We start from the raw sequence: 12644 nt of genomic DNA, 5'->3' as shown, positions 1-12644 counted from the left end.
TTTACAATAACAATCTAATTATTCCACATCCCTCTGAGCTACATGATGACCTGTTACATACTAATTGCTAGTAATATAGAAACGTACCTGCCTCATATAAACCCTAGCCATAAACGCGCATTTTTATTCGACTTAAAAGTAAATTGCTTATTTACTTCTCCTTTGCAATATAAAAAGCCATTTTTCTGCCATCCCAAATTGTAAGTCATCACCAAATAAACCACACTGCATTTTAGTCAGTCATTTTTATTGTCTGCAGAGTTTTTTCTAACTACACACAACAAATACTTTGATATAATCTAAGATAATAAAATAGTTGAACAACTTTTTTTTTTAGATTTACATTTATATAGAAACAATCTGTGGAACTCCTTACCTCAAAACTAAGGTGTCTAAAAACAGTGATTCATCAGCATTGCTTTAAATAATTGTTTGGTTAAAAGTTGCAGTTTTCATTCTCAACTGAAATATTGTCTCCATGCAGTGTCTCTTGGGTCCAAAGCTTAAGGCCTTGGGAAGGTGGCCAGGAAGGAAAGGATGGCCACTCTTCTCTCTGTCCTTCCCTTGTGCGGAGGACAGTGATTGGAACAGGGTTGTCATAAAAGCCAGGAAGAAAAGAAATCAATTGCACGTCTCTAGTTTTCAAGGGTCAAAGACATAATGAGTCTTGACGGAACAAGTCCCCATCTGTAGACGGGAAGTCCCACCATGATGGCCCAGCGCCTCCCAACACTCCTGTCCTTCACTAGTCATGTCAGTTATTACCAACAGGCTGTGGGCACTGTCCTTAAGTTCTCCCTAGAGGCCAGTCATTTTGTCACCTTTAGTTTTGTCCCTTGCATTCTGTCCCTTGGATGCTGTGTCTCACTTCTTGGTGCCCAATCAGGGTCTACACCCCCTAAGAAATGCCTCAACCCACCCTCAAATCCCCCAAAATGCCTAAGAGTGAAGACCCCACGGAGACAGTGACTTCAGTGAAATGCCTCCCCGGGGATGCTGGGCCCCAGCCTATATCATCCCGTTGATCTTAGTCCATTCGTAGATGTCCTGTTCACACACTATGTCGGAGTTGACGAGGAGGTATCTGTCGCCCACACAGAAATGCTTCTGACAGGCGGCACACTTGAAACACTCCAGGTGGTACACTTTGTCCTTCACCCGCATCGTCATCTCATAGGCACGGATCCGCTTGTCGCAGGAAGCGCAGAGACCGTCCTGGCCAAAAAGCCTGGAGGACAAAAAAGAGAGAAAAGCCAAGAAGATAGTGGCAGAGAACACTGGAAGGCAGGGCTTGAGGATGGATTTCCAAGATGGCGGGAAGCAAGGAAGAGCTGGGTCCAGACAGACGGCCGACTCGTGCGTAGTTGCTCTTAGAAGGAAGAGGGTCCTCTGGGATGAAACTGTATCTGTGGCATTTGTGTTTGGCATAACTCACATCCCTTTGCTGAGCTCTCTCCCTGCCTGCTGCAACCACATTCCATGCCTACAGGCTGCCCTGGCCCCGCCTCTGTGGAAAAGACTCTTGGCTGAAGTGACTTAAGAGGATTAGGCAAGTGTGGTGTGCCTCCTCCCAGAGGAACTTCTCATTTTAGAAGAGGAGGAGCAGGCGTAAACCCCTGGGGGCCCCTTTGAGAGGAAACTGACCAGGAACGCAATGAAATGGGCATCTCTCTGAGGCCCCCAAATTCTATCACATCAACAGCCACTAGTTCCACCCAGGGGGAGGGTTGGTTTTGAAACTCCTCCAAAGCTACAAAGGCCATCTCCACATGGTTGTTCACTGGGAGACAGAGGGAGTTCAACAGAAAACATGTGGTGTGGTTAATCATGCCGCAGAGATCTGGAGGACAAACAGCATCTCGCCACACAGAACAGAAGGACTGAATTCAAGATCCTCGCTGCCCAGATGGCATGAGGCTCTGGAGAAACTCCTCTTCTGACATTGAAATGTCAGAACTAAGTCTCAGTTGATTGGTCATTGATTTCAAGCAACATTCAATGTCAGAGTGAGAGATGCAACAGGGCAGAGCCTAGGGCGGTGGTTTCCGGAGTGTGGTCCTGGACCAGCTGTATTTGCATCACCTGAGAACTTGCTAGGAATGCACACTCATGCTGCCCTGATTGAGACACTCAGGGTGGTGCCCAGCTGTGTGTCTGTGTGTTCCTGAGCACTTCCAGGTGATTCTGATGCAGGCTGAAGTTTGAGAATCAGCCCGCAAGAGTGGGATGGCACAAGCACTGGAATCAGAAGACTCGGATTCAGTCCAGGACTAGCCCTGAGTACCTGAGCAACCCTGGCGAGACATCTGATTGCTCTGGGCTAGTGCAATGGCAGTGATCAGAGCGTTCACCTCATTTGGCTGTTAGAAGGATCAACTGCAGCGTGTCAAAGCACCAGTGGCCAAGGGCAAAGCCAACGCTGGCTGTATTTTAACGCATCTCAGGGGTATTCCCAATGGTGGCAGTCTTGCTGCAGGAAGTCGTTTTTGCACGTGCCTGATCACATGACATGTCAGCAGGTCCTTCCCACGTAAAACCTTTAGGGTAGTTTCAGGTGAATGCATGTTCTCCCAGGAAGTTCTTATTAACTTCAGAACAGCAAAGAAACAGCTGGTACACTCTGGGGGTTGTAGGGGAGGTAAGGACAGTTGACAAATTTTGAAACATGTGGGCAAAATGAATGGAATCAGGAAGACGTGGTGTGTGGGTAGAGAGCTCGTGGCTACAGCCTGGCCAGCTAATTTCCCTCCACATCCCACTTTTCATCTGAAGATCTCTGAGTGTTTTCAAGGCACCACCTGGGAGCAAACTCATTACTAGGGGAGAATATTTTATCCCGAGGCAGCAGATGGTGGAGCTGTAGGGAACTGCCACCTTGGAGGTCACGGAGTGGAAAGACAGTTCTGGTTTCCTGACTATTCAGTAAGTTGAGTTTGGGCCCGAGCGAGGATAAACGACTCAAAGCCAACCGCCTGGGGGTGTGACCCTTATGGAAGGAGAGCGTTTATTAAAGGGAAGTCAGGGGTAAATTACAACACACATCAGGCAGCTAACGAAGGAGAGGATGGAGGACTAACATTGGGGAGACGAGTTCAGGTCCCAGCATCACCTCTAACTAGCCAGGTGCCCCGAAGCCAATGATGTCCCCTGCCCTGGCTTCTGTGTCTGCAGATGAAAAGCAAAAGAGCAGAAACAGAAAGGCCTCGGCAGCCCCTTCCAGCTCTGGTGTGATGAGACTTTCCTAATAGTGAAAATAGCCAGGACTTGACATCAAACTTGAGCATTCACCCCTGGTACCAAGAATTGGTGCCTTAGGCTGGATACCCCTGAAGTGGACCCTGCAGCCAGGATTTATTGAGGATGTGTAATCAGGGGAAACCGGTAAGGTGGCGAGGGAAGCCGGACAAAAGGGGTGGAAGGCAGGCAAATTTGCAATCTCTGGGCTGAGTCCCTCGGAGGGGAGATTCAGCCTGACTGCACAGGGACTCAGGAGTATGAGTCACGTCTCCAAGTGGCCCTGGCTCCAGGCAAGACTGCAGGACTTCAGTCTCCAGCAGTGCCAGTCATTACTGGGCCAGGTCCGCTGGGCATCTGGGGAGTGGAGTGGGCAAACTTTTGGTTATAACAGATGCAGGTGCTGGATGTTGAAAGTAAAACACTGGGAGGGAGCGGGAAGGGGGTGCTCCTCATAAAAATTGGTTAAAAAAAAAAGGGTGGGGATCCAAGGGGATCTGGGCTGGGCACTGGCATTAACAGCTACTGCTTGGTTCCCAGTGAAACAATATAATAGCACAGGGTTTCTTTAGGTTCTGCATGGAGGTCTCATAATATCTGAGGCTAAGTGTCTGAAAAGGACTGTAATTGGAAATTACATTGGAAATCATCAGAAGTTCTCCTGGGACTGGGGAAGAGGTGAGGGGGGTGGCTGGGAGAAGGACTGAACCCCATCACAGGACCCGTTTAGTCCCTCCTCCAACTTGCCTTTTGCAAAGACACTGCCAGATATGTTAAGAATGCACGCAAACAAGTGCATGGCTAAAGGGCCATCCCTGCAGCAAGAAACAGTTTTTCTCCTCTGTCAAGAGGTGTCATGTCTTAAGCTTCCTCCTGCCCATTTTAATAACAATAACATAAATATGAAAGGATGGCTGGAACCGCCTGCACTAACACAGAGTTAATTAACATGTTGCCTAGGAATGTAGCAGGGAGAAGAATTATTTCGTGTCACCAAGACACAAGTTAATTAACATTGGGTTCTCCCACACTATTTTTTCCCTCTCCTTTTTAAAAATGCAAAAGATTAACAAGCCCAGGCAGCGCGGGGTTTATTCCTGAATGTTACATAAAACCACAGAGATAGGGAGCAGCCTGGGCTCTTTTGACCTGACTCTATCTGTACTTCATTTAATAAGATTCAAATGATTTGACAGGCTGTAGTCAGGGGGTCCAATGGGAATCATTTACCCGTCTGCTTTCTGCACTGACTTGGCAAACTGGTAGGGAGCAAAATCTCTATTTATCCTGCTTCTATTTTCTTGCAACTTAATAAAAAATAGACCAAAATTAAAATCATGATCCTTGGAAACCTGACTTCTTTTCTCTGAACCACCAAATTTGCGAGGATTTTATCAGGGAATTTAGGAGGGGAAAAAAGGCTTATTCTGTCAGTCTCTGGGTAAACAGATAAGCTTCCTTCACCATGGAATTGCTTGCTTTCTTTTTTTTTTTTTAATGTAAAATGCTCTGAGGGCAGGTTTGGGAGGAAGAGCTGGCCTGGCAGCCAAGGGCACTGGAGTCTAAACAAGCTTCGCTGGGTTGGGTGGTCCTAATGTATCAGGGCTGCAAGCTCCATAGACCCGCTGCCCCAGGAAGATGGCGAAAAACTGACAGTTACACAGCTGAGCAGATTTGACAGCAGAGGGCACAGAGTTACCTTTGCAGCAGCTAATATAAAACTGGAAATGCTAGAACATTCGGGGCAAAGGGAAATTCACATAGCCAAGAGTGTGACCCAGAGCATCCCAGATGGCCTCAGTGCCCATCTCAGTGGGTGTTCTAGAGTTCCTATTTTGCCTTTCCATTCCTCCATCTCTTTGTTCATTAGATAGTTAAAGAGTGTAATGATGGATGTCACGAGTGTTACTTGCAAGAACAGCTAACACCTATTTGACACTCATGCACTAGGCCAGGCCCTTTACATGTATCAATCACCCCATCTAATCCTCACCACCTTCGTGGAAGTAGGTATCACTATTATCCCCATTTTACAAATGAGAAAAATCGAGGCTAAGGAAGCTTAAATAACTTGCCCAAGGTTACAGAGCTAGAAAGCCATGGTCCTGGGGCCCAAACCTATAGCTGACTTCAGGGCCTGCCTGCTGTGCCTTGGCAAGAACATGCTTTCTATTTTAAAATTTCTCATCACATAATATTGGAACCTTACAAAAGCATATTTAGATCCTATGTGTATGTTTTGAAGCATGAAATGAGCTCCTAGGAACCCACCCTCAAACTCAGAAACTACAAAGCCCCCGTTCCTTTGGCTTTCCCTGTGCCTTCCTGCCTGACCCTCTCCCCCTGTCTGCCCCCCAGAGGGAACCGCTGTTCTGATTTTGTGTTTATCATTCCCTCGCCTTTAACATATCAGAATTTTACCCCATAGGGATGTATCCCCGAGACCATGCTTCTCGAAGAAGAAGAAAGGCCACCTGCTTCTCTGAGTGGGGCGGCTGAGACCCAGCCTCTGCCGGACCTCGCTCAGGTGGGCTGCGGCAGGAGCTGGGGGAGACAGGCCCTGCCCGGGGCTCCGGGGTGGGGGCCAGGGGTGGGTACCTGAGATAGTCTCTCCGGCAGAGCTTCCGGCCCAACTTGTAGTAGAGGCGCCGGCCCACCTCGCCCAGCCGGCACCCGCAGAGGTCACAGCTCAGGCAGTCCTCATGCCAGTACTGGTCGATGGCCTTCAGGAAGTAGCGGTCCCCGATGTTCTGCTGGCAGCCTCCGCATGTCAGCAGGGATGGGGGGATCTGCAGCACCTCATCCACTGGCTCCCTGGGAAGAAGGCCAAGCATTAGGGACAATGTCATCCCAGGGAGACGAGCGTGGGGGTCAGGGATCACCCTGGGCCCAACAGGGAACGTCACTCAATTGCCTGTTGGTGACATAAGGAGAAAGGAGAGGACATCCACCTAGGCCAGACTGCAGAGAGGCCCGGCCAGCCTTGGTAGGACCTTACATTCTAGGCCCCGTAAGAAGCAAGTGCAGGGCGCCAAGAGGCACTCAAGGCGACTGTAGCTGGTACCCCAGCCCCACACACAGTCCAGCCGCATTCTCAGCACCTCTGTCTCCCTCCTTCTTTATCCCATTCTTCCTCCTACTCTGTCTCCACACTTCCCTTTTTTCCTCCTCACATCCCCAGGACCCAAGGGCACCGCCCAACCCCAGAGGAGACATCTGGGACTAAAAAAGTTGCTTGCTGCAGGGATTACCTAGATGGCTAAAAATCTGCAAACTCCCTTTTGAATCTGTGTGCCATTCTGCCTCAAGGCCCACCAACTGCACGAAAGAAGAGGTGAGGAAGAAAGAAGAAAAGGGACCCCTAATTATTGTAGGCTGCTTTCCCTTTGCAAGATAAAAATTCCATCAGGATATAATAGGAATTCTCATTATTACTACTTTTTAACAGAAATTCTGCATCCCGTCCTTCTTACTGAATGAACCCTTGGAAAATCCCAGGTGTTAATTAAGGCCATTGTTAACCCTACAAAGGACATCAACTAGACCCTTCTGCACGTGAACATTTTTACAACAGCTAAACTGATTCAGATGAAGATGATTTAGGAAAGAAAATGAGGAGGGGGCAGTGATTGTTTCTGATAGAGTGGAAGATAGTTAAAAGGATTCAAATCTTTACTCAGGCAATTGTTAACAGTGAGCCTGAGATCTGTGTTCTTTCATTACGAAGTCACATAGCATCTCTAGTTCACTTTGCTTAATCGGAATCTGAATACTTTTGTTTCTCATTTTAAAAGAAATAACTTTATTTGCCAAAAGAAAATAAAGGGAGTGGAAGAAATGATTCTTGCGCCAAGTGGGACACAGGAAAAACCGAATACCTGTTGATCAATTAACAAGTACTCTTTCGAAACTTACTCAAACACAAATCTATTTTTCAAAAATCTATTACGTTTTGAAAAATGGACCTGCTTCCAACTGTGAAATTCCCAAAGAGAGTTTCCCCCTCAGTACCTGGAGGCTATCAATCTGCGTCTCCCATTTCCAGCTGACACTAACTTACCAAGTGACCTTGTGTCCTGATTGGCCTGTGACCACAACCATTTACACTTGGGATGGTGAGGCTCAGGGAATCACTGTTGATAACACACTGTGACAGCCCCAGGCGACTCTGTCTGTAAAGTGCACACCTCCCTGGGAGTATTTCAGAATACTGAAACTGAGCCAACACTTTGTAGAACATGTGTGTTTTGTGTGATGATCTCCTTTTAGAACAAGGAAATGTGAAATTCAAACAAGTTTTCTCCTAAAAATTCAAGTTTTTAAGAATTCACTGAAGCCTGACTTGCTTTGCTTTGTTTCCACGGGTTATACGTAAGGACTGCCGTTCTCCCTCCTGAAAAACAGCACACCCAACATTTTCCTGTGTGTCAGCTCAGAATTGCGTCTCTTCCCTTTCCACAGCCCGTGGTCTGACTCTAAGGCTTTCAAAAACACTCGTGGAGCCTCAACACCGCTGAATGCCCTAATGCTGATCCTGCCAACCAACTGTGAAAGGAGAGAATTTGCACTTAGCTGGTGCAAAACTGCCTGGAATTAAAATGAACTGCTCTTGTTACTCAGGGAGGCGGCAGGGGCCACTGATTGCACAGTAGAGGAAATCACCGTGTTCATGAATTCTGGCTGCCTTTCTGTCTAACTATTCCACATGCATATACCTAGGCAAGCTACTCTGTGTAATTTGGAGATGCTGATCAGACTGACCCCAGTTGTACTGACCCAAGTAAACCCACAATAGAGCATCTGGTAGGATAGTGGTCCTCAGTAGAAATGTTAAGCGAAAGAGCTATTGTGATGGCCTGACATGAGATAGGAAAGGACAGGATAAGATATTGGCTCTATCTATCTTTCTATAATTAATGATAATATCACATTATCTTTGGTGGATATTCCAAGCCAATAACTGAGTAGGATTCACCCTCAAATGAATATTTTATATTCTCCTAGAGCCCATCTGAATATTACACCTGAATATACTTCAGCCTGGATTTCTGGGATAATTTCTCAACAATTTCCAAGAGAGATAGGGGAGGGGGGGATGTGCTGCAGTAATTTCTCAGCTAGCTGGTCCATCTCTTATGAAAGCCTGTCTTCAATGGGCAAATAGTAAAGCAAAGGATGGAGCAGACGAGCATCCTTCAGTAGTGTCTGCTGTGTTACGAGGTTAAGATGTTTCAATTTTCTTATCTCTGTGAAAAAGCACAAACTTTGAAAAGAGCAAACTTCCTCCAGGGAACTGAAACCTCCAGATTTATCTTCTAATAAAAAGATTAGTGACTAAGTTCTGCTGACTGAAAAGACATTAGGCACCTTTCAAAGGTAATTCATCCAATTCACTCTTTTATTATAGCACTATGGTCTTGCCTAGGCTCTAAAAACTCAGGGCTAAGTTGTAATTCTAGGTTTGTAAAAAAATAAAATAAAAGAGCAAACCACCCCCCTTTAAACCCAGTGTTTTTGTAGATATTTACTTTTAAAAAGGAATGTTATTTTTCTCCTGCGAATTTAAGGAAACTGGGCTTTTTGATAGACCCAACCTAGCTCCTTATAGAACTGGCTCTGAACCTTCAAGATTGAATAGTGATGTTTATATTCTCACTGGATCATGGTACTTCCTGTGTTTTATGAGAACATGCTGAGCTTTTATGCTGGTAACTGAGGGTAAAACCCAGGTATATAAACACCATAGGAGACTGAAATTGGGAGGAGGGGCTACTTCAATCAGGAAAGCACAATTCTTTCAAAGCAAGAAAAGAAAAGAAAACAAAACAAAATAAATGCCTCTTAAAAGCACAAATGGACAAATCATTAACCAGCTCCTTTGGTCTGTGTAACAAATCCCTTCAAAGGATTAGTTGGGGACTTCAAAGGAATAAAAATTCTCAAAACCAGACAGCTAATGAATCTTAAAAGGGCATTTGCACTGACAGCGAAAATGATATCTTAAACAACCCTTTCTCCCCAATGTTAACACTAAGGAACGGGTTGAAGGTATATGCTGGGAAGGGGATATTTCAAACCAGTAAGAGGCTCAGAAAACAAATGCAGTTCATTAGCGCTCTGGTTCCCTGACCCTAAACCCTTTGAGACTGTGATAAAAGTCGTGAAACTCTGCTCACCAGAAAAATTCACCTACACACAAAATGGTGCACTAACTTTCTAGGTTCAAAGATCCCCATCGGTGGACCCCGAGAGGCGAGGAGGGTACGTGTATCGAGATTAACTCCGTACTTAGCTACTCTAAAGCCTCTGGAGGCCTGCGTGAGCTCTGAGGTGAACGCTCGCACTCCCCTCTCGCGCCTGTCCCTGGCGCTGCAGGCAGCGGCCCCACCTGCGGTCCGGGAAGGGACCATCGGGGACTCGGGAGGCCTCCACTTGGAATGTCCCCCTTTCCAGGACCACGTGGACAAAGAAAAAGGGGGACCGGGAAGGAATGAGAGGGGAGAAGGGAGCAGAGTCGAGCCTCTAATGCTCTCGAGACTGCACCTGCGCGCCTCCGAGTTTCCCCTGTGCCTGCTCCTGTGTAAACTTTCTGGCCGGCGATGGCTTTGGGGAGCGTCCCAGGTTGCGGGAGGGGCCCGCAGAAGCGCTGGGCCGACCTCCTCTCCCTGCCGCCCGCCACCCAGCCCCACTCCCGGTGCTCCGGAGTCACCCGAGAGAACAGGGGAGCCCCGCGGAAGGCAGAGGGAGCCAAGGGCACGTTGCGGGCGCTCACCTTGAGCCTACTCGCCAGCTATCCGCACCACCCTGCTGCCCCCGGGCGCGAGGCCATGGATATCGTGGGTGGCGGGGGAAGGGGAGCCACACTTACTCAGACGGGTCCAGGCTCTTCCTCTCGATGGCCGAGGACATTGGGGAGGGAGGTGGCGTGCCAGGCGGCGGGGGCGCTCCCTTTGTGGCGCGGGGTTGGCTAGCTGCCGGGGCTCGGACCCCCTCGGGTGCTCGGGCGCCGCCGCCGCCGCTCCTGCGCCTCCTCTTGCTCCGGCGCTCTGGCGGCGAGCTCGCCCCTCCGCGCTCAAGGACAGTCACCGCGCTCCCTTCAAACGCCAAAGAGAGAGAGCGAATCACCGGGCTGCCGGCGCGCCGCGGCCGAGGCGGGGACCGGGGCGCGCAGCCTGGCCCCGGGCGGCTGCAGCTGCTGCTGCTGCTCAGGACTTAACCTTCCATCCTGGTCCCACCGCCGCCACCGCCGCCGCTGCCGTCCGGTCCGGATCGGCTCGCGCGCTGTCGCTGGCTCCGCACCGCCCGCGAGGATCGTGCGCGCCCGCCCGGCCGCCCCGAGCCCCTCGCACCTTCGGCCCGGGTCGCGGCGCGCAGCTCGCCGCCGAGGGCAGGGAGGGGGTGGCAGCCTGGGGGCGGGGAGGGGACCGCGCCTCTCTCCCCGGGCTCCCTCCTCTCTCGGGAAGGTCTATTCTCGCTCAGCTTCCCTCTGTCTCTGGTTTCATTTCCTTTTTCCTGATCACGATTCAAATACAATAGAAGGAAATCACATTTAAAGAGACAGCTGCCCAGTCCTCCCCCTTTTTTTCTTCCTTTTTTTTCTTTTTTAACGGGGCTCCTGGGATTAGCGGTACAAACAGCAGCAGCAGCAGCAGCAGCAGCAGCAGCAGCAGCAGCAGCAGAAGGAATGAGTTGGCTTCTTAAAGGGACCAGCGTCGGGGATAGGGAGAGTCGCTCAGTGAACACCTCTCTTTGGAGAGGTGGCTGGGTTGCCTCTAAATCATTCTTTAGGGTTTCCCCTCTGTGGCGTTTCCCTTTTGGTAAATTAAGGTTGAAACTAAGCAGCGGGCCGCTCAAGGAAAAAAGAAGAGACAAAAATGTGAAATAAACACATACTGAGATGCACGCGTTCCGAGTGGCTTTCGCGCCTGTTCCGGGGTTCGAGATCCCAGGTCCGCGGACACCGTGCGCGCAGATGCCCGGGACTGCGCGGCTCTGCTGGCTGCGGGTTTGTGACTGCGTCTGCGCTCCAGAGAAGCGACAGGAGATGTGCGAGCAGGGACCGCACGGGCTGGGTACGCCTGAGCAGTGCCAGGGGCAGCTAATCCCGGGGGGAGGGTGGTTGGGAGGGACCACGCTGGTCTGATTCTCCACTCCATCTGCTGGCGGCAGAAATCCCTCCCTCAGCATCTTTCAAAAATCGGACTCCTGCGATTAAACTGGCCTCTGTAAGGTGACAATAGTACTCTGCAGAGAAAAAAGTGCCTCTCCAATGATGGAGAGCAATACTCGGGAGGTTCTTTTGCCCTGGGTCAGGGAAAGAGAGAGAAGCCACACTTGATTTTTGAGTTCAAGTTTCCCCTCCAACCCCAAGGGCAGATTCTGGGAAGTGAGAGAATGCAGAAGGAAAGAGGAGGAGGCTAATAGCCTGCCCTTTTGTAGAGCAAAACTTTAGGTCCCTTGGGCCTCATCAGAAGTTCCTTGAAAAATAATTGCATTCAGAAATGATTACTGAAGGCCTCCTTGTGCATGACATTAGTCACAAGTCTTGTAAAGAAGAAACTACCAAGTGCTTTCAGAATCCATAATTTATATGAACAATCTGGATCATAGTCATGGACATTTTATTCCCATTTTAAAGATGGCACTGAAGGGCCTGCATGAATTCATGTGAAAGTTGGTGGTTGAAATCAGATGTGCATCCTTGTACACTTCATTTTCCTGGTTCAGAGCTGATCCTCACTAACTTTTCACAAGTATAACCAGAATTTACTATAGTCTGCATGCTATTGTCCTTTTCTTACCTCCATGTCCAAAGCTCGAGTCCCTAATGAGTATAATTAAAATCTCTCCTAATATCCTCCCCTCCTCTAAGTGTGTGTGTGTGTGTGTGTGTGTGTGTGTGTGTGAGTGTGTGTGAAAGGAAGCCTTATGAGCAGCTTTGGGTCCAACTCAAGGCCTTCAGTCTCTAAAAAGACCTTCTCCTGCTCAGACCCTTGTTTTTAATTTTAAAAGAGAAAACTAGAATTTTTAGGCCAGCCTAAATTATGTGATATATATGTACAACCTACTACTCTACAATCAGGAATGAAAATGCACTTATAGGTTGTGATCAGCAGTTTACTTAGAACCAGTCAATGTGTTGTTTAAATGCCAGGACTTGAGAATCAGACTCCCTGGGTTAGATGTAGGCTCTTACTTATCAGCTAGTGTGGCCTGTGTAGGAAATTTCCTTAATCTGCAGAGAGAGAATTGTGTAGTGCCTCTGGAGTCAGACTGCCTGCATTCTAACCCACCATTTCCCACCTGTGTGAACCTGGACAAACAGCAGGAATTTAAACTCCCAGTATCCTCATCTGTCAAAGAGGGGTGCCAGAACCTATTGCATTGGTTATTGTGAATATTAAATGAGT

At 48.6% G+C, this 12644-nt stretch overlaps 1 protein-coding gene across 2 annotated transcripts; it reads right to left on the bottom strand.

The window, feature by feature from the left end:
- Nucleotides 1-230: 230 nt before the first annotated feature.
- On the bottom strand, nucleotides 231-10740 carry LMO2 (LIM domain only 2). 2 transcript variants are annotated; one of them, XM_074372185.1, is made up of 4 exons: nucleotides 10452-10740; nucleotides 10103-10328; nucleotides 5833-6048; nucleotides 231-1228 (listed from the first exon to the last, which is right to left on the bottom strand). In XM_074372185.1, the coding sequence occupies exons 1-4, from the start codon at nucleotides 10456-10458 to the stop codon at nucleotides 1009-1011; spliced, it is 669 nt and encodes a 222-aa protein (XP_074228286.1). In that variant the 5' UTR covers nucleotides 10459-10740; the 3' UTR covers nucleotides 231-1008. The 2 variants fall into 2 exon arrangements, with proteins under 2 accessions (XP_074228286.1, XP_074228287.1); XM_074372186.1 differs by having other exon boundaries at nucleotides 10584-10738.
- Nucleotides 10741-12644: the final 1904 nt, after the last annotated feature.

Source organism: Camelus bactrianus, chromosome 10 (genome assembly GCF_048773025.1).
Source record: "Camelus bactrianus isolate YW-2024 breed Bactrian camel chromosome 10, ASM4877302v1, whole genome shotgun sequence".
Lineage (NCBI taxonomy): Eukaryota > Metazoa > Chordata > Mammalia > Artiodactyla > Camelidae > Camelus > Camelus bactrianus.
This window is presented reverse-complemented; position numbering and strand designations above follow the sequence as displayed.

Coding starts and splice junctions, on each gene's coding strand:
- LMO2 (XM_074372185.1), bottom strand. Junction 6,049..10,102: donor AAGAGCCTGGACCCGTCTGA/GTAAGTGTGGCT, acceptor CCTTCTTCCCAG/GGAGCCAGTGGATGAGGTGC. Junction 1,229..5,832: donor TGCCGGAGAGACTATCTCAG/GTACCCACCCCT, acceptor TTTGTCCTCCAG/GCTTTTTGGCCAGGACGGTC.